We start from the raw sequence: 19,554 nt of genomic DNA on the forward strand, positions 1-19,554 counted from the left end.
GAGTGCGCCGGAGCGTTGCTGGGAAACAGCTGCCGACGGCTACTGCGGGCACCGGCCGACATGGCGGCGGCGGCGGCTGCGCTGGCGCGGCTCGCGGGGGCCTTCCTCCTCGTGGCCCAGGTGAGGAGTGCGTTCGCCTCGCTGGCCTCGCTGGTCGCGGCGGTCTCGGCCCCTGCGTCCCGGCTCCCCGCGCTGAGCCCGGCCCAGCCCGAGGGGCCCCTTCGGGGTCAGTTCGCTGTCACCGCGCGGGCGGTCGCCGGCCCGGGCTCCGGCCCCTGACCTTGCGGGCCTGGCTCGGACCCACCCCCTTTCCCGCCTTGGAAGTCTTTCCCACCCGCAGCATCACTCAGTTACGCCCGAGTCTGAAGTTTGGGGGGGTCCCCCGTCCCTCCTTAGGCCCTTGTTGATCCGTGTCCGGGTCTCCAGTCGCCGCCGGGGATGCCCCTGACTGGCCCGCTTGCTTTGGCCAGGTTGCTTTCCCTCTCCAGGCCTCAGTTTCCCCTTCCGAGATCCTGGCGCGATCGTGGCGTCCACCCCCCGGGGGTGTGGTGAGGTGCCCAGGGCAGACCCTGTGCCAGACCTGTGTGTTGGAATCCGCCTCCCGCTTTTGCTCCATGACCTTGGGCGAGGGAACTCCCCGGCTTTGAGCATCAGTCTACCTAAGGGGTTGAGAGTAAGTGCAGCGTGGACTCAGAGACGATGTGTAAGTTGTTGAGCTACTGATTTGTCACTGAACTGTAAGTTCTCTAGTGCTAGAGGGGGGCCTGCCAGGACACGGCTGATGTACATTTTCTCAAGCATCTCTTTTATTTCCAAATTCTCCCTCTCCCTCTCCTTGGGTTCCAGAGGAACCCAAGCTTAGGGAATGGAGTCCCCCAGTAGACTACAAACGCAGCTGTTACCCTTGATCCGGACCCTCTAGCCGACCACCACTGCTCTCCTGTATCTCTATTGGCAGCGTCCTCTCTGAGGCTTCTTTTGTCCCCCACATCCATTCTTGACAAGGTCTTGTAGCATCCAGTTGAGAACCTTCCAGGGACTCTTCCACATTTTCGGGAGGCCTCAGACCTGGCTGCTCGGGGGCTTCCTTTCCTGCCCAACCCTGGTTTGTTGACGGCAATCTGCTCCCTGGTTTTCTCTGTTGCCTTGGGATACTCTGCCATCCTGCTTGGCTTAGCTGGTCTTTCCCCCAGGAGCTCTCTGGATCACCCCCTACTAGCCAGCTGCTTCCCCAGCCTCTCTTTGTCCCCCAGCCCTGTTTGCTGCCTTCTTCACCATCTGAGCACTTTGAAAGCGGGCATCCAGGGATGTTCTGTAGGATATGTAGGAGTTTACCAGGCAGAAAGAGAGTTTTGCAGGTGATGGGGACAGGGCTCAGGGCCGAAGGCTGAGAGCTGGTAAGGCATTGGCTGTAGCCTGTGTGTATGGCAGTCCAATGCTTACACCCTGAGAAAGATGTCACCCCACTGGTATACTGGGAGACTGGGACTTCCCATCAGAGTTGGGAGGGAGGGGCAGCAGTGGGAGGAGGTAAGGGCATATGGCTTCCCTGGCTGGGGTCCAAGGGTTGCACTGGACAGGTAGTCAGGTGCATATAGCTCTTGTTGCTGGGACATCTGGATTTTATTCTAGGCTGACTAAGGATCTTGAACTTCAGCCTGTGACTGGAGAGCAAAGAGCAATGGGCCTGCTCTTCCCAGGACAAGACCTTGGGCGTGAATATGCCTCATGATGCAATGGCACCCCTTGGTGGGTGTGGTTCTGCCAGAAATTTGGCTTCTAGTCCCAGTGCTGGAGAATACAACTAACCCTCCACTGGGCAGGAGGCTGCTTGCTGATAGCCCTGAATTCATTTACTACCATTTCGTGACTCTGGGCGAGGGAGTTGACCTCGAAAAATCCTCCTCCCCTGGTTGCCACAGAGGTGTAGCAAAAGCCTTGTGTGCAAGCTGTTAGCAGAGCGGAGCTAAAGTTAGTGCCCCCCTACAACTGCCCCGTCCTTCTACCTGCCTCCTGCCCTTCCTCCACTTGGTCCCTCTTCACCTCTCCCCCTCGGCCTGTCCCCTGCCTTTCCGCCCTCACCCCAGCTCCTGTTCTCTGTCCCTCCACCTGTCCCCCACCCTCCTCTACCTTTCCCATGTCCCATGCTTCTGTACCCAGCCCTTCTCTACCAGCCGCCCCATCTCCCAAGCTTCCTGGTTCCCCACTTTCTGCGGGAACGCACCAAGTCTTAGGAGGAAGGGTCCTCCCAGCCTGGACCTGTCTCTGCCACCCCTCCCTCCTGCACCCCGTGGAGTACTTCTCTGGTCATCGTGACGTGACGCTTCCTTAGAGGACCCTGAACTGCTTTGTGGTTGCAGAGGTTAGAAGTGGCCCCTCCTTGGCAGCCCACTTTCTCTGGTGTTGGAGCAAAAGCACTGGCTTTTCTCTTAACAGAAAGCAGCTGTGCAAATTTGGGGGTGGGTGATCCATGAGGTGTGCTTTGGGACTCTTAAATGATCTTTTTAAGAGGAAACCACTTGTACCAGTTGATTTTATACGGAGGACGCTTTACACCAAAACCTGGGTCCCCAGAACAGGGACCAGCCAAGGGCCAGACAGGGAGAATTTCTCCCTTTGTGGGCACACGGTCACCTATACAACTGCCCAACTCTGCTGGGGGGCAGCGTACCCACCCTGCACCCCCTTCCCACTCCCGCATGAGGCTGCGGTGACTGTGTTCCAACAAAGTTTTTTTTTTTTAAAGATTTATTTATTTATGCAAGATCCGGGGTACAGGCCAGATGTGCGGGAGGGTGAGAGGATTCACCAGAGACAGAGTGAGGAACAGAACAGGCAGACTGACGAAATACACTGCTGAGGGGAGCAGCGGGCGAGTCAGGAGAGGTCTCTGCGCCATGTGGGACCCTCACTGACCGGCCGGGATTGAACCTGCATTGCAGAGGCTGTGGCCAGCTTCACAGCACTGCGCTCAAGCACCTGCGCCACCAGGGGAGGCCCCAACAAAGTTGTTTTTACTGTATTTACAGAGGGAGGGTGTGCCAGGCACTGCTGTGGGTTGAGAACCATAAATTCCCCGCAGTGGAATCCCCTGCAGTGGGCGGAGGAGGTGCCCTGGGGCCTGTTCACCTGCTGGAAGCAGCAGGGCCCATCGGTTCTTGGGGCCAGTCTGCAGACTGCCCTGGGGGAGCAGCCTGGTAGGGAGAACCCAGAAGCAGGCTCCTGCTTTGGGTCAAGTCTTGGAGGAGCGTGGAGGTGTGGGGGAGGGGCCATGGCAGCCTCAGTCCTTCCCGCCCCCTCCGCAGCGGGCCGGCGCACTCAGTTTCCTTGGCGTAAGCGCTGCTTCACCCGCTGTGCCCAGCCGCCCATGTGGCATCAGCTCCCCCCTTGGGTGATAAACCAAAGTGCTAGGGAGGTGGGCCAGCTGGGGCGGGTGGTGGGTGGTTGGGAGTCTTGCCTGGTGCCTTGTGTTTGCACCAAGCTTTAGGGCCTGTGACTAGGCGCAGGTGAAAAGCTCCTGGAGCGGGGCCACGGTTCACGAGGTCCCCCGGCCAAGTCAGAGGCCCCCCTCTGGTTCCCACGGTGCTTGCTGCCATTGTCCCTGTCACATGTCCATTGTCAGCTGCCACCTTGTCTCCATGGCGGAGTCTCAGGGTCCCAGGAGTGTGGTCTCCGTGTTTGTCTCCAGGTGTTTTTAGCCCAACAAGAGCATGAATACAGAGGAAGCCCCAAGTGTGCTGAGTGTAAATTGGTGTCTAGTTGGGCCCCCCAGCTCTAATAAGCCTTGGGGGTAGTGCCCTGGGGCCCGTGGGCATGGCCTGGCTGGTGACAGGCCTCCTGGCCCCTGGGAGAGGGCTTCTCTCCCAGCAGGCGTGACAGGCCCCGGGAGTGAACTGGACTCTGCCAGACTGCCTGGGGCAGGGCAGCCAAGACCTGGGTCCTACCTCTGTGGGCCCTCTGGTGACGGGTGTCCTCCAGAGAGATGGAGGCTTTCCTTTTGGGGACTGGAGACAGTGTGGGAGCAGCCGCTCTGGGAGGGGTGCTGTGGTCCAGGCAGATGAGGTGACGAGCAGGTGGCAGCACTTGCTCCGACATAAAGTGTGAACAGACCGGGTTCCCTGGTGACTGGCGGCGGCACGCTTTCGGGTACAGCCATGATTTTTCACATGGAGGAAGCTGTTCAGCATCACATGGAAAAGATGAGAGTCAGCCCCTACCTTCCCAGCCCTCGACCACCCCAGGGAGATGTTGGTGTCTGGGGACTCTGGCCTCCCCTCTCTCCAAGTTCAGCAGACGCCTTTGTCCTTGGCCCTGTCAAAACTCGGTCAGCACAGGCCTCTCTGTGCAGCCTGTGAGTACCCGCTTCCCCCAGGACCTGGAAGGAGGCGTTGAATGCCAGCTGCCAGCTCTTGTCCCTCCTCCTGGGCCTTGTGGGCCAGGAAGCTCGAGCTGTGGGACGGGTCTGTCCGTCAGCCCTTACCTGGCCAGGCCTGAGGCTCCCCATGACCTGTGCTGTCATGAGCACATGTTACTTGGACTCCAACCCCCCCCACTGGAAAGAGAGATGCTGGCCTCGGGCCCAAGGAAACCACCAGAGCCTGGTGGCCTTGCTGGCTAGTCACCAGTAGGCAGTTCACCTGGAGCCTGTGGGTACCTTAACCGGCTGGGATATGGGGAGCTCCCCCAGGCCCTCTGCCTCACCCTGTGGTTTCAGCCTCAAGGGATCACTCAGGGTCCAGGGAAAGATCTGCTGACTCCTGTGACCCCTCCCTGCTGTGCAGAGCCTGTAGGGCTCTCCCCGCCATGGGAGCCACGGGGAGGGTCCTGGCAGGACCATGGCCAGCACCCGAGGGGCCTCCTGGAGGCCCACTTGTTCCTACAGTGGCCTCCTTCCCCGGTGGCCTCGAGGGTGTGTCCCGCCTGTCCTGTCAGAGAGGGGACCACCCCAAACCGGTGGTAGCAGAGGTGGCCCCTCGTGGGGGGACCCACCACTGGGCCTGGTGCTCAGGGAAGCCCCGCGCGGCGCTGAGCCCGCGTGCCTCATTGCTGCAGGTGGCCTGTGACTACGGCATGCTGCACGTGGTCTCTGAGAAGGGGGGCCCCAAAGGCAAAGACTACTGTGTCCTCTACAACCCGCAGTGGGCCCACCTGCCGCACGACCTCGGCAAAGCGGTGAGTGCTGGCCGGCGTCCCCTCTGGTGCCAGCTTCGGTGCCAAGAGGCGCCTTACCTGGGAACTTCGCCCTCCCCTTGCTCCGGCCCCTCTGCTGCTCTCCTCGTTTTCTAGAGCAAGTCAGGGTGCAGAGCTGGCTGGGGGTGGGGGTGGGGCTTCTTTCTGGAAAACTGAGATGGGGTCCAGTCACATTCAGGAGGCCATTAGGGTCATTAGAGGAGCTCCCCAGAGGGGTGTGGAATCTCTCTGGCTCTCTGGGCCTTGAAGGATTGGTGTTCAGGGGAGCTGTCTGGGGACTGCCCTGGCAGGATGTGCAGGAGGGGGCTGACTGGCAGAGGGTTCCAAGAGGAACGAGAGGACGTGGTGGGTCCTGGGCGCCGGTGGTGGGGCACCAGGCCTATCCCACCCCTGACCCACCCAGGGGTGCTGCTTTCTGCTCTGCTCGCCTGTCCACCTGGGGCACCGAGGAGGCCCTCGTGTGGGCTTCGGCCATCTGCTGGCTGGGTGGGTGATTCGCACCAGGGGCTGAGGCTCCTGCCTGCCCACATTCTGTTCCTAGTGGCCCAGGAGGCAGGTGCTGGAGACAGGGAGGGCTTCCGAGGGGTCACCTGTAATGCATGCTGCTCTCTGTGCTGCGGCCTTGCGCTCATCCCTGCCCACTCATCCCATCCCTGCTCACAGTGTGTGCGCGTGTGCGTGCGTGCGTGTGTGTGTGTGTGTGTGCGTGCGCGCATGTGCGTGCATCTGAGTGCCCCTGGTCCTTTCACTGTGGGTAGGGTTCAGAGGCAGTGGGTGTTCGGGGAAGGGGCCTGGGGAGGGTGCTGGCTGCGTGATGCGGGCCGCGCAGCCTGGAGCCTGCTCCGCTGCTTGGTTCCCGCGAGGGCTCGGTCTGGCCTGGATGCTCCTGGGACGCCCCGTAATCGCCGCCGCCCTCAGTCTCTCCTGAAGCTGCGTGACTGGTCCGCCTCCATGCTCTGCTCCCCGTCTGACCTCCCCTCCAAGGGCTTCAGCAACCAGCTGCCCCTGGTGGCGCGGGGGAACTGCACCTTCTACGAAAAAGTGAGGCTGGCCCAGGGCAGCGGGGCCCGGGGGCTGCTCATCGTCAGCAAGGAGGCACTGGTACGACCCCATGGGCTCCCCCTGCGCCACGCAGGAAGAGCCCGTGGGCCCCACCCTGGAGGGAGCCCGGGCACGGGTGAGGGTGGCCACGGGAGTGGAGGCGTCAGGAGTTTGGTTTTCTCCCCTCTTTGCTGGCCGAGACTGCACTGCCTTTGGCCCCTGGTCTGAGGGAGCCTGCCCTAGAGCAGTCCTTCCGGTCAGAGACCGCCCTGGGGGACGGAGAGGGGGGAGGGGCCGGCGTAACAGGTCCTCTCGGACCCACTGGCAACGAATGGACTTTACCCCACAGTTTAGTGAAGGGTGAGCTTCTCTTCCAGCCATGTCTCCTCCCCACTACCTGGCACCCAGGGACCCCAACACATGCCCAGGAATCTCTCAGAGAGATGACTGTGTCGGCATCACTGTAGGGAGGGGTGGCAGCCCTGATTCTCTGTGCCCTGGGCCCCAGGTTCCCCCAGGGGGCAACAAAACGCAGTATGATGAGATCGGCATTCCCGTGGCCCTGCTCAGTTACAAGGACAAGCTGGACATTTTCAAGGTAGGGTCTCTTGCCCCCTCCAGTCTTTGGCAGGGCCCAGGCTGAGCAGACGGTTGGCGGGGCCTGTGGGCAAGGCTGCCTAACCTTGGCTGACCACCGACTGGTGGGTGTGAGTCAGCGGCCTGGTTTGGTGGGGGGTAGAGGGGGCGGCTGGGAAGTGCTGTCACCCCAGAAGTGCGCAGTAGGACCCGTTGGACAGCTCCAGGGTGTGCTCGGCCTGGCCACCTCCAGAAGCGGCGTCTCCCCCCCCCCCCCCCGCACTCCCCCTCCAGCTGCTCCCTCCACCTGCTCAGACGCCCCCTGTTCATCTTTGATTGGGGGTGGTGGGTTTGGAGCAGGCAAACTTCACTGGGAAACTTCCAGACTGCCCTCTCCGTGACTCCTAGTTCCAGCAGCAGGCTTTACCTCCTCCTTCCCCTTGGAACCACACTTGCCTCCTGGATGGTTTCATCCTCATCCCCACCCCCTGCACACACACACACACACACATGCCCGCGCTCGCATGAGCTGGGTATAGGGCTTGCGTCTGGTACTCGTGAGGGCCTTTTGCCTTGCCTTCAGGCAAAGCTAGTTCCAGCAGAGCTGATATCCTTGGGGTCAGGAGCGGCCATTGAGATGTGGGCGAGTATCCCCTCAGGATCTCACGGCCACGGCTGCACGGGTTGGGGTCCTGTCTCGGGGGAAGGGGCAGGGACGGTGCTTGACCTTGAGCTCCGTGTGTTCCGAGGCAGAGTTTCGGTGGAGCCGTGAAGGCGGCCCTGTACGCCCCCAGCGAGCCCATGCTGGACTACAACATGATCATCATCTTTGTCATGGCCGTGGGCACCGTCGCCCTCGGGGGCTACTGGGCTGGGAGTCGTGACGTGAAGAAGTGAGTGCCCCGTGCGTGCTGCGTGCTTGGGTGGCAGGCAGGTGGTAGCCCTGGGAAGTGAAAATGTGAAAGTAACAGGCCTGTGGCGAGAAGGGCGCCCACCCGCCCAGCCAGCCTCCAGGGCCCCTGGGGACACCCAGGAGGCCTGTCCAGAGGCCCAGCTCTGGCACTGGGGGGTCAGGGCCTAGATCAGCCCGCGGTACCGTCATTGCGGGGTGGTGGCGGGGACTCCGAGACTGTTGGGGGTGCAGAGGCTGGGCGGGCAGGTGCAGCCAGTAGCAGGGGTCGCTGACTGGGGCCCCGGCCTGTCCCAAGCCCTGTGGGCCATCCCTGCCGGTCCTCGCCCATCGCCTGGCCCTCCGCCTGTGTGCCAGCGGCGGGCGTCGTCCTCACCTGTCCGTGTCCTTGAAGAAGGTACATGAAGCATAAGCGGGATGACGGGCCCGAGAAGCAGGAGGACGAGGCGGTGGACGTGACACCCGTCATGATCTGCGTCTTCGTGGTCATGTGCTGCTGCATGCTGGTGCTGCTCTACTACTTCTACGACCACCTCGGTGCGTGCACCCCGCCCCGCGGAGGCCCTGCCGCTGGGCAGCTCAGGCCCTGCCCTGCCTGGCCGGGACGCTGAGGCCTCATCCCTGCCCACTGAGAAACTGAGGTCCCGGCCCACGCCCTCTCTGGGAAACTGAGGCCAAGCCCGGGAGACCCCCCTGTCTGCTGGGAACTGAGCTACCTGCTCGCTCTCAGATTCCACTTGAGAAGTCCCACTGATGTGGGGGAACAGGAGCCATTGTCCCCTTGCCACAAGGTCGCACTCTGTCCCTCCCCTTACCTTGGTACAAGTCCCCCTCTGAGGTGAACGAGCACACGGAGCTCCTCCTCTGGTGGGGCGGGGACCCTGGCAGCTGCCCCTTCACTGCCCCACCCGCCCACAGTCTACGCCATCATTGGGATCTTCTGCCTGGCCTCCTCCACTGGCCTGTACAGCTGCCTGTCGCCCGTCATCCAGAGGCTGCCCTTCTGCACGTGCCGGTGAGCCCCCTCTCTCCCCGGGGTGCCTTTCCTAGCCCCTTCCCTGGTCTCTCTCCCTGACTCTGCTGGCTGAGGTCCTGCTCCGAAACCTCCCCTCAGCTGCCTCCTGAGTCTCTGCTTCAGTGATGCTGAGGACCCCTTCTCTCCCGTGGCCTCTGACACAGCTTGGGGCATACAGCAGGTGCTCACTCAGTGCTGCCTGGGAACGCATGGGCCTCAGGAGCAAGGCAGAGTGGGGCAGTGGGTCGTGGGTCTCAGGCCTCCTGCCACAGGTCCTTGGGCCGGCCTCCCTCCCCGACGCCCGCTCCCCCTAGGCCTGTGGGGGACACGGGCTTGCGTGTGGGCTCTGAACCAGACCCGCTCAAGGCGCCCCAGCCAGGTGGAACTGCATGGCTGGACACACGGGGGGCCAGTCCCGGAAGTTCCCTGCTGTTAGGGTCCTGGTTGAGGGGTTGTTTCTTACAGGTGAATAGGTAACTGCTGCGGGGTTCAGACAACACCACATGAGTGTTCAGAGAGCTCGCTGTCTGAGACGTTAGGGCACTGTCTGGGGGTGAGAGGGTGGGCCTGGAGCAGGCTGGGCTGTAGAAGAGGAGACGCTGTGCCTGACCGTGGGTTCTCAAGGGTTCTGGCAGGCTCCTGGGGGCCCTCTCGGGCTCTGTGGGCAGGGCTGACTGGGCGACTGTCCAAGGTGCCCTCACCTCTGGGTGCACCTTGAGGCCCCGCATGCTCTGCCCTGTGCTTGGAAGCCTTTCTTCTAGAAATGCAATAAAAGGTGAGGTAATGGTGAGTTGAACAGAAAAGGTGGAGCAGAGGAAGGATTGGGCCAGGTGGCAGCACGGGGGGTGGCCCCGCTCATCTAGCTGGGAAGGGCAGTAGGGAGCTGGGGAGCAGGTCTGTTGGAGTCAGGGCTTGGGGAGGCCAAGAGACTCTGGAACTGACATGTGTTCTTTGGGTGCTGGGTAGAAGAGGCAAGGCCTTAAGAGTCACCCTGACACCCACACCCCCCCCCCTGCATCCCCAGGGTCCCCAACAACGGCCTGCCCTACTTCCACAAGCGCCCGCAGGTCCGCATGCTGCTCCTGGCGCTGTTCTGTGTGGCTGTCAGCGTGCTGTGGGGAGTCTTCCGGAACGAGGACCAGTGAGTGCAACCCCTAGGGCGGCCCAGGCCAGCGGACCGTCCCTCCTGGGGCTGTCCTCAGACTGCCCCAGGGCTGGTGTGACCTCCCTGTGCTCCTGAGGCTGTCCTGAGCACCTGGGGCCGGCCCAGTGCCTCGGTTATGAAAAGCCTTCCTGTCAGCCCTTGGGAGCAGCGGCAGGCGCTGCCCTCCCCGCTGCCGCCCGCTGAGCCGTGGCCGCCCTCCCTGCCGCCCGCATCAGTGTCGCTGGGTTTGTCCCGGTGCCACATGGACTGTGATTGGAATCTGGATAGGAGAGGCTGAAACCCTCCTGGGCCGGTGCCTGTGTCCTCCAGGGTGGCCCGGGGTGGGGGTGTCTGGTACAGGGTCACCCCCTCTGGGCATGGGTGTGTCAGCTACTGCACGGGATAGTGGAGGGAGGCGGCACTTCTCCCTCCTCTTGGCCTCCCCTGAGGTAGCACCCAGTGCGGCGTGGGGCTCCATAGTGGCCTGGAGCCTGGCGGGGGGCCTGGGGACGTGGGCTGTTCCCACCCAGCCGCCTGCCTGCTGTCACTCTCACCATCTGGCGCGCTCCCTGCACCTCCCACAAGGCATTTAAATGCTCTTGGCTTCACCACAGTTTGGAACCCCAACAGATTTAACTGACAGAAGGAAAATGTGAAAATATTTGCAGTCCTTTGTACATAAAGAGAATACGCTGTCGCAGTTAGATCCCAGCCAGGAGACTTGCTCCGGCGGGTACAGTTAGAACAGGCCGGGTTCCCGCCATCCCCGCCAGCCACCTGCACCTCCTCTTTGTTCCCCACACCCGGCCTGGCCAGGAGGTGTTGTCCAAGTTGAGGGAAGCAGCTGCCTAGTCACTGGGGAGGCTGAGGCGGAGCCCGGCGGGGCCACACGAGGCGAATACTTTCTGTTCTGGCGGCGCCTCCACATGGCCTCGGCGGCGACATTTAATCTGTGAGCTGGGACACGCTGGCAGGAGAGACGGCCCAGACCCCCCCTCGCCCCCAACTGTTCCGGGAAGCTGGACCTTTGCGGCTGGGTCAGCCTGGGGCTGTGCACGCTTCTCTTCCCTCCTTTCCTTTTGTGTCCCTGGGACTGTCTGGGGGCTCCAGAGCTGTGTCCTCACAGGCTGCCCGATAGTTTTGCGCCCCAAGTTCCTATGGCCTGAGAGCGTGGGGCCTGGCTGAGCAGGAGTTTCACTTTTCTAACTCATTTCAAAAGTATTTTTGCAAAGAAGTTTGAATGTAATAGATGCACAGCCCCTCCGCTCCACCTCTTCTGGCCTTGAGGCATCAGGGTAGAAGGGTCAGTTCCCCCTCCGTCCATGGCCGCCCTGCCCATCCTTCGAGGGCTCCCACACAGGTCTTGGAGTCTCGCCTCGGCCTTCGCTGGGTCTTTGGGGAAGCAGAGGGGAGGGTAGCTCTAACTGCTTGTAGCTGAGGAAGGAGGCCCCCGTCGGCGATGGCTCCTCACGGAGCCCCTGCCTGTCAAGACACTTCTCTGCCTTCCAGGTGGGCCTGGATCCTCCAGGATGCGCTGGGCATTGCCTTCTGTCTCTACACGTTGAAAACCATCCGCCTGCCCACTTTCAAGGTGAGACTCCCCGGGGGAGGAGGAGGGGAGCCCACAGATGTGGGGGGGCAGGGCTAAGGGCAGCTCCTGGCCTGCCCCCTCACCTGCCCCTGCTCAGCCTGGGGCCTTTCTGTTTCCACCCGACCCTCTGTCGACAGCGGCATCTTTGCAGCTAGATCTTTGTGCGCCTGTCCAGGCCTCCTCCCTCGTGCCAGGGTTTTACGGCTCAGCTGCAAAGGTATCTCCCACTGAGACAGCAGCGTGAGACCAGTGGCTGAGAGGATGCTGGCTAGAGCCAGCCTGGGGTCTCCTCCCTGGTGGCAGCTGCTGTGGGGGAGTCACTTCCCGCTGGCCGAGGTGACACGGGAAGAAAAACTAGATGAAACTAGGCAGGTGCACGCAGCTGCGGCCAAGGGCACTGTGCACCCCAGTGGGGATACCTGCAACAGATGGAAGCACGCAGGGCTGCCACCTCTCCCAACCCGTAGCCGAAGGCTCTGCTCCCCTCTGTCACTCAGGAGCCTGGAGCCAGGCGCCCCTCCCGAGCCCTGGCCTGCTCCTCGTTGTCCTCTTGCTGCCTGGAGGGAGGGGCTGGTTTGGACAGACCCCTCGTAGAGGGTTCGTTCAGACAGGGAGTCCGGCCTCGTGAGCCGAGGGGTTGGGCTGGGGTGGTGTGGACACACCCCCCCTCCCGGGGCAGGGCTGGTCTGTGGGATGGGGGCCGCCTCTCAGGATGCCCCTCCGCAGGCCTGCACGCTGCTGCTGATGGTGCTGTTCATCTACGACGTCTTCTTTGTGTTCATCACACCCTTTCTGACCAAGGTGGGCCCAGCCCCTGCCCGGTGCCCCCGCTGCTTGCCCTCTACCCCATGCCCTAGGCCCCCCCGTACCCCTGCTCTTCCACGCCCTGTGCCCCTGTTCCCTCCTTCTGACACAGTTTCCCTTCGGTTAGAGCGGAAACAGCATCATGGTGGAGGTGGCAACCGGGCCCTCCGACTCGGCCACTCACGAGAAGGTACTGACTGGGCTGTGGCCGAGGTGCTGACCCGACAGTGGGCTCAGCAGATCCTCCATTCACCTCCTCGCTCTCCCCAGCTCCCCATGGTCCTGAAGGTGCCCCGACTGAACTCCTCGCCGCTGGCCCTGTGTGACCGGCCCTTCTCCCTCCTGGGCTTTGGTGACATCCTGGTCCCAGGTATGGAGCTGGGCGCCGAGGCGGGCGGTGCCCCTGTGGTGGTCTCGGCCGGTTGGTGCAGGAGCTGGCCGGTGGGGTTGAAGCCGATGGGGGGGACCAGGTGGTGGCTGGTGTATCATCAGATGGTCTCACATAGGTGCCAGGGGCACCCGCACTTTGGGTCAAGGCTCCACGGGGTGCAAGCTTGGGGCTTGTGACCTCGCCATCCCGGGCCCGTGTGCACCTGCAGCGACACCCTCCTAGCTCCTTCCTCCTGCAGTCTCGGACTCCCCTGGGTCCTGAGCTGCCCTAGGCCTGTCTGTGAATGCCAGTCATAGCCACAGGGGAGGCAGTAACTGCACCTGGTCCCTCCCCACAGGGGCTGGGGCCGCACACCCCTCGGGGGCCCAGGCCCTGGCCTGGTCTGACACTCCCTCGCTCCGCAGGGCTGCTGGTGGCCTACTGCCACAGGTTTGACATCCAGGTGCAGTCTTCCAGGGTCTACTTCGTGGCCTGCACCATCGGTGAGTACCCGAGTCCGTGCTGCCTGGGGTTCTGCAGCCCTGGCCCCCTGTCCTCCAGCCTCTGTCCCTGGGGTCTGTGTGGGGTGGGGGTGGGGGGTGCTCAGTCTGCTCACGTGACAGCCCTTTCCTCATTTCCCTAGCTTTTGTTGTTGTTTTCCCTTGTCCTGCATTTGTTTCTTTGTTCCCAAGGCCGTTTACACAGAAGTGTGCTTTGCTGTTGATCCCAGGTTATTTCTAAAAATACCCACAGTGGTCGTCCCCATGCTGGTCAGCTCTTGAGAGAAATAAATAAGCAGCACCCTGGTTACCCCCCAGCAGGAGGCCAGTCTGGTGTCCTGGTGGGTGGGGGTGTGAAGTGATAGGCCTGGGGGCCCCGTGGCTGGCTCAGCCCATGAACACCCAGAGCATCCCTTGAGGCCTGTTGGCATCAGTGCCCGCTGGCCCAGGTGAGGCTCTGCTCTGGGCTGGCTGCTTGCATGGGCTTGGGCAGCTGGGAGCCCGCCTTCACCTCTGTTTCTGTCCCCGCAGCCTATGGCATCGGCCTCCTGGTGACCTTCATGGCGCTGGCCCTCATGCAGCGTGGTCAGCCCGCCCTCCTCTATCTGGTGCCCTGCACGCTGATCACCAGCTTTGCCCTGGCGCTCTGGCGCAGGGAGCTGGGCATGTTCTGGACGGGCAGCGGCTTTGCGGTGAATACCAGTTTGCTATGACTGTCTGCAAGAAATAATAACCTAATAAGCCCTAACTAGAATTAAAGTTGAGTAAAACCTCCTAGTGTTACAACTAAGCCCTGTGACCCATGTCCCGTGGTCGGTGTTTCCCTGTTTCCGGAAGATTTTGCTTTGGGCATTGTGTCTGTGTGGCCCTGGCGGTTCTGAGCCATCCCAGCAGAGGGGACGTGCTAGTGGCTGGTGTGAAGGGCATGACTTGAGGGGGGTGCTAACTCCTTTGGGTATGAATCCCCCCTTTTCTGCCAGTGCAACAGTAACACTTTGATTGGCTCCCCTGCACAGGGGCCCATGGGTACTTCCCAAGGTAGTCGGCACTCGGGGCGTGGGATGGGGCTGAGGAGCTGGCGTCTGTGTGCGTTGTCCCTGTGAAGGGCTCGCTGTGACAGCCTTGCTGCTCCGCAGTGCCGCCACCTGGGGGTCGCTGTGTTCCCTAGTGCAGTTAACACGGAGGATGCTCCGGGGCAGGGAAGGGCTTGGCAGTAACGATCTCTCAGGCGCTCAGAGCCCGCCATCCTCAAAGGGTCTCTGAGGTCCAATAAGCTGCCTTGGGCCATAGAGGTAGTAGATTAATTCTAGAAGGATTAGGAGCAGGGGATAAGCTGGGGATAAGCTGCATTGGGATCTCTAACTGGTCCCCGTGTCTCAATCCTGTATCCTGTCTGTGTGGGGTCCTAGCCCCCCAGAAAGTCACCTGCTGCTGTCCTAGGCCTGGAGCTTGACCTTTTTGGATGGCCCTGCCCTCCCCGTGGTGTTTTGTCTCTGCTGACCCCACCAGGGCGCTCTGGGCCTCAACCCACCCTTACTGACATCCTGTCTTCTCTTGCAGAAGGACCTACCTCAGTCTCCATGGGCACCAACCCCAGCCGAGGGCTCCCAACTACCCAAAGACTCAGACGCGCCCCCCTCCCAGCAGCCTCCAGGTGAAGAGCTCGTCAGGTCCCCCGTGTCTGAAGAGCAGCCCCCAGAACTGTCTGCCCCTGCGGAATCAGGGACTGAAGCACCCACCCGGGAGCCTGCGAGCCCTGGCAGCCGCACCCCTGAAGCCTCGGGCCAGCCAGACACAGCCTAGGAGGGCGGCGCAGACGGCCCCCTGGCGCTGTGCACCCGAGAGGGCGCAGGGTGGAGACCCAAGCCTGGACCTGCTCGGCCCCTCCCCCAACGTGGTGCTCTGCTCTGGCCGATGCTCACCCAGGTCCTTGACCCTGCTCCTCTCCCCTTCCAGCCCGCCTCCTTTCCCTTCCTCTCCCCCTCTTCCCCTCTCCCGGCCCCACCCCCCCAGCCCAGTGGCCCCTCCCTTCCCGGCCCTGCTCCGAGCTGGTTGCTGTGGCCTCTCCGCTGGCCGAGGTCACTGTCCTGGCACGCCGGGCCCTGGGCTCTGCAGTCTGCCTTGTTGGGCCCTCGTGGTGCCTAGGAAAGGGCCAGAAGCCAAGGCCGCAGACACGCCCACATGGTGCTTCAGCGCTGCTGCTTCCCTGCAGGGCCCCCAGATGTCTTGTCCAGGGTGGGAGAGGCTCCGCTTTCCCAGGTGCCTCAGCCCGTGCACCCAACCAGCTGGGCAGATGCTGCGACTGGGGCCCCGGCCTAGGACTTGGAGCATCCCCTGGAAGACTCTGGGGTCGGAGGGGCCGCTGTTGGACTGCGTAGGAGGCGGGCGATGAGCGGATGAGCTGGGCCTGGACCTGGGCCTCGCCACCCCGGGGCACCAGCGCCTGTGCTCAAACTTCACAATAAATTTTGAGATTCAGTTGTGTCACCCCCTGGACCATGACCCTCTTGGGCTGCCCTTCCGGAAATGGGTAGGCCTGAGGCTGGTGGATGAGCCTCGGGGTCACGCGGCCCAGCAGTCCTTGACGGCGCCTCTGTTTTGCCCTTCAGCTTGGAGGGCCTCCGCCTTCCCCTCCGTCACCCGCACGCCGTAACCCATCTCGCGCACGCAGCTCGCGCCTCTGCCACACTGGTGGGCGAGCACGCTCGTTAGTAAAACTCCGAGGAGCTTCTGGAACGTGGGAAGACATTCTAGAACTGGCATTTTGTCGTCTACCTCACCAACAGGGCTCTGCACCTGGTGACCGACGCCGTGGTAGAACTGGCCAAGGTCCATTGGCCCCATGTCCAGCACCTCCGCCCCGTGGGTTCCATCCTGTTGCATGTGGCTCTTTGAAGCCAGTGTCATGGGAACCCGAGGCTGCTGGCCCCCGGGTGATGCTCTGGACCTGCTCCCCCTCCATGCAGCCCCGGGCCCCAGGAGGACACCCCGACCGAAAGCACAGACCCCAGGCCTGCCCCACGCTGCCTCCCGTCGCCCCTGCTCTCCGCTCCGCCCTAGACCTCAGGCACCAGGTCAAACCTGGTTCATTCCAAGAAATACCAGCGCCAGACAGACTTGCAGTAGCCTCTGGTAGCCTCACTTCTCGAGAGAGATGCCGTTTATTCCAGAAAAACAAAAGCCATCTGCCACCTGTTCTCATGTGCTGCTTAAAAGAACTGAGGGGCCTGGGAGGGTTGCAGCTGGACCTGCCAGCTCCACGTGGACTCGGAGGCGGGGGCCGGGGACAGGATGGGTGAGGGACCACGTACCCCGTGCCCGCTAGACTGCGCCTTAAGCCATTTTATACATTGGTGTAAACGGGGGATCTCTTCTGTTTTGGAAACTTGACATGCCAAGGAATTCAGAGGTGGATGTTAGTTCCTGAAGTTTCCGTTGGTTTGCCTTGCTTCTCTTGGGCTCTTTTAATTAAACTGGGCTTTTGATATTCATGACTCCACTTTTGCTTGTTCTGCCGGGCAGCTGTGGCTCGTGCGGGGCGTCCGGTGGTCGCGGAGTGGGGTCCTGGCTCGTGGAGTGTGGGGTTGGAAGGAAGGTAGAAGTGACTCCCCTGATAGTGTGTGTGGGCACTCCCGCCTCATCTGATCACTTTTAAGATGTTGAGAAAGATCCCCACAGCGTGGCCCGTCTCCGGGGCTCTTGGGGCCACACTGACACTCGTGAGTACTCGCTTCTGCTGTTGGGACCAGAAGCATCACAGACAAGCGGCAGGCAAAAAAGGCAAGACTGGCCAAAAATCTTGATGGACCCTGAAATACGGGTTTATTTTAATGGATTTATTCATGCATACAAGAACCGGGGTACAGGCCAGGAGGCAGGGTGAGAGGATTCACCAGAGACAGAGCGGGGAGCAGAACAGGCAGGCTGACCAAAAGCACTGCTGAGGGGAGCAGTGGGTGAGGCAGGAAAGGTCTGCCGCACCATGCGGGTATCTCCCTGGCTGCCTGGGGATCGAACCCATGCTACAGAGGCTGCGGACAGCTTCACAGCGCTGCACTCAACCCGCTGCGCCACCGGGGAGGCCCTGGAGATAGTCTTTTGATGGCTTTACACCACTTTCAAATACGAAGCCCTTTCTTAGCCGGCAGCTGTGCAGCGCCAGCCAGATGTGGTCAGCGGGCCCTCGTGTTTCGCCCAGGTCTACAGGAAGGGCTTGCGTGCAGCTGAGGGGGCCTGCAGCCGAGGGAACCCCGCCATCATGTGTGCGTGCTGGCTGGGTGTCTGGGGTTCGTGTGTCCCCCCATCACCAGTCCCAGTGGTCTCCCAAGGAGCATGGCAGCAGAGACGCGGACGCGTTCCTGTGGGTTACGCTAAACCCGGCTGCTCGCTGGCACCACCCTTTAGTGGGCAGAAAGACCCCAACCCCTGGAGACCCCAAACCACATTAGGAGGTAAAGACCCAGTCCCCCAGAGGAGTTCCGGACAGATGCCTGGATGCCTCGTTTAAACCACTCAGGAAGAGAGTTGAGTCGCTGCCAGGTGCTCTGTAACAGTGGAAGTCAGTTGTTTGTAAATTTGATGTTACTCGTCAGCAGTCCTCGCGGCCTTCTGAAAGCAGCCCGCCGGCCTCCTCGTGAGGGCGTTGCTTCATGGCGACCCAGCCGGACCAGAGCGCCCTTCGTCTGTCTCCAGTGGTCGAGGATTGCGCTGAGCACACACAGCCCTGGCGGGGAGTCGCTTCGGCAACCCACCGTGGCGGGGGGGGCAGGGTCTCAGCCAAGAACCCTGGGGTCACATCCGTGGACACCTCTTCACCCCTCTGAATCTTGGACAAGGGGCTCAAGTTCACTGTGAGACTGAAGTGATGTCCCCACCAGGCGGTGCAGCGGCTCCTGGTGGCACCAAGCAGAGGTCTAAGGCCTTTGTCCCCGGCCATGTCGCCCAGTGGGTCACGTCTTTGTGCGGGGAGCAGGGCCCTGGAGGGCCGTGGGGCTGGGGTGCCCTGGGACAGCAAGAGCTCCAAATTTTTCTTTGACGATGGAAGGAAGCGGTGGGGGTTGTTTGTCTACCCAGAGTGGGGTGGTGCTGGCCAGACAGTGATCTCTGTCCCTAAGCAGATCAGAGTTTCTTTTACAAAGCAAACCAGAACATTTTCATCCACTCATCTACTTACTCGTTGATTCGCTCACTCATTCATCCACCCACCAGTGGCTCAGTCTCCGCTGGGCCCCTGGCATGTGCTCAGGTCCAAGGCCTCACGTGTGCCCACTCTCTGGGCACGTGGCTCAGCTTGGTGAGGAATGGCAGGACATGGGTCAGCTCCACCTCAGAGGCGCAGGCAGCTGAGAGGCTACCTGCAAGAGATCACTCAGCACAGCCTGAGGACAGAAGAGGTTGTTCTGGCCTCGGTGGGGAGGTCACCATGGCTGGTCCCCAGTGTCGGGGGGTGGGTGAGAGGAGGGAGAGGGAGGACAAGGTCGTCCAAAGGCCCTGGCTGCTCTGGGAGAGGGTGGCCCAGGGGTCACAGGCCCCTCCCTCAGTGGCTGCCCTGGCGCAAGGCAGGGTGTGGCAGTGGGAGGGAGCAGGGCTGGAGGCCATGGTTTTGGGCATGTCACTGCCATGGCCTGTAACCGTCTCTCCTGCCAGGGCAGGTGACAGCTGCAGGGTCACCAGGAGAATCCCAGAACCTGGTGGAGCCCCTGCACGTGCTGACTACCGGGGTCTCTGCAGGCAGCTGGGACCCTGGGGTTTCTCCCCCTCCCTCTGGGCACAGCCTCCCATGGCTTCCCAAGAAAGAACGTCAGTTGGGCCTCCCCAGTGGCGCAGCGGGTTGAGCGCAACGCTGTGAAGCTGTCCACAGCCTCTGCAAGCATGGGTTCGATTCCCAGCTGGCCGGGGAGATACCCACATGGCATGGCAGACCTCTTCTGTCTCACCCACCTATCCCCTCAGCAGTGTCTTCGGTCCGTCTGCCTGTTCTGCTCCCCACTCTGTCTCTGGTGAATCATCTCACCCTCCCACGCCTCTGGCCTGTACCCCAGCTCTTGTATAAATAAATAAATCTTAAAAAAAAAAAGAACTTTAGTGCTAGGAAGGAAAGACAGTATCACCTACAGTGGTAAGTGGGAGGTCTCTGAAGGCAGTTCCAAAAATATCTCAAAAGCATCTTGAGCAAAGCTGGCCATTCTCAAGGAGCGCACTGCTTCCAGAGACAGCTCCGAGGGAGTACCCAGTCACAGAGCAGGGGCCGGGCGGTGCCAGCCGATTGCCCAGCTAGACTAACTCCAAGAGTGGGGAGTCCTACAGAACTAGGCCCAGCACCCCCACCCCACCACCGCCCTGGCACCAAGAACAAGGACCATTTGAGAAACCCACTCAGCTGGAGAGGCCGGGGTGTGAGGCAGCTGAGATGG

The 19,554-nt window shown here is 61.7% G+C and overlaps 1 protein-coding gene across 7 annotated transcripts; it reads left to right on the top strand.

The window, feature by feature from the left end:
* Positions 1–37: 37 nt before the first annotated feature.
* Positions 38–16,621, top strand: SPPL2B (signal peptide peptidase like 2B). 7 transcript variants are annotated; one of them, XR_008550998.1, is made up of 16 exons: positions 52–120; positions 5,053–5,172; positions 6,109–6,291; positions 6,740–6,829; positions 7,561–7,700; positions 8,112–8,254; positions 8,636–8,732; positions 9,757–9,873; positions 11,386–11,467; positions 12,194–12,268; positions 12,399–12,461; positions 12,542–12,641; positions 13,067–13,144; positions 13,673–13,833; positions 14,702–15,067; positions 15,354–16,621. XR_008550998.1 is itself a non-coding variant. In XM_054693039.1 (15 exons), exons 1-15 carry the CDS (start codon positions 61–63, stop codon positions 14,942–14,944), a joined length of 1,752 nt encoding a protein of 583 aa, XP_054549014.1. In that variant the 5' UTR covers positions 38–60; the 3' UTR covers positions 14,945–16,621. The 7 variants fall into 7 exon arrangements, 6 of the variants coding, with proteins under 6 accessions (XP_054549014.1, XP_037360912.1, XP_054549016.1 ...); XM_054693039.1 differs by having other exon boundaries at positions 38–120; positions 14,702–16,621; XM_037505015.2 differs by lacking the exon at positions 15,354–16,621 and having other exon boundaries at positions 13,673–13,900; positions 14,702–14,740.
* The last annotated feature ends 2,933 nt before the right edge of the window (positions 16,622–19,554 follow it).

This window comes from Talpa occidentalis, unplaced genomic scaffold, assembly GCF_014898055.3.
Source record: "Talpa occidentalis isolate TD23 unplaced genomic scaffold, MPIMG_talOcc4v2.1 talOcc4.12, whole genome shotgun sequence".
NCBI lineage: Eukaryota > Metazoa > Chordata > Mammalia > Eulipotyphla > Talpidae > Talpa > Talpa occidentalis.

What these genes read in the sequence shown, in the direction of transcription:
- SPPL2B (XM_054693039.1), top strand. Translation starts at nt 61, where the DNA reads ATGGCGGCGGCGGCGGCTGCGCTGGCGCGGCTCGCGGGGGCCTTCCTC. An exon ending in TCGTCAGCAAGGAGGCACTG is followed by an intron (nt 6,292 to 6,739) that starts GTACGACCCCAT and finishes CCTGGGCCCCAG; the next exon opens with GTTCCCCCAGGGGGCAACAA. An exon ending in GGACGGGCAGCGGCTTTGCG is followed by an intron (nt 13,834 to 14,701) that starts GTGAATACCAGT and finishes CTTCTCTTGCAG; the next exon opens with AAGGACCTACCTCAGTCTCC.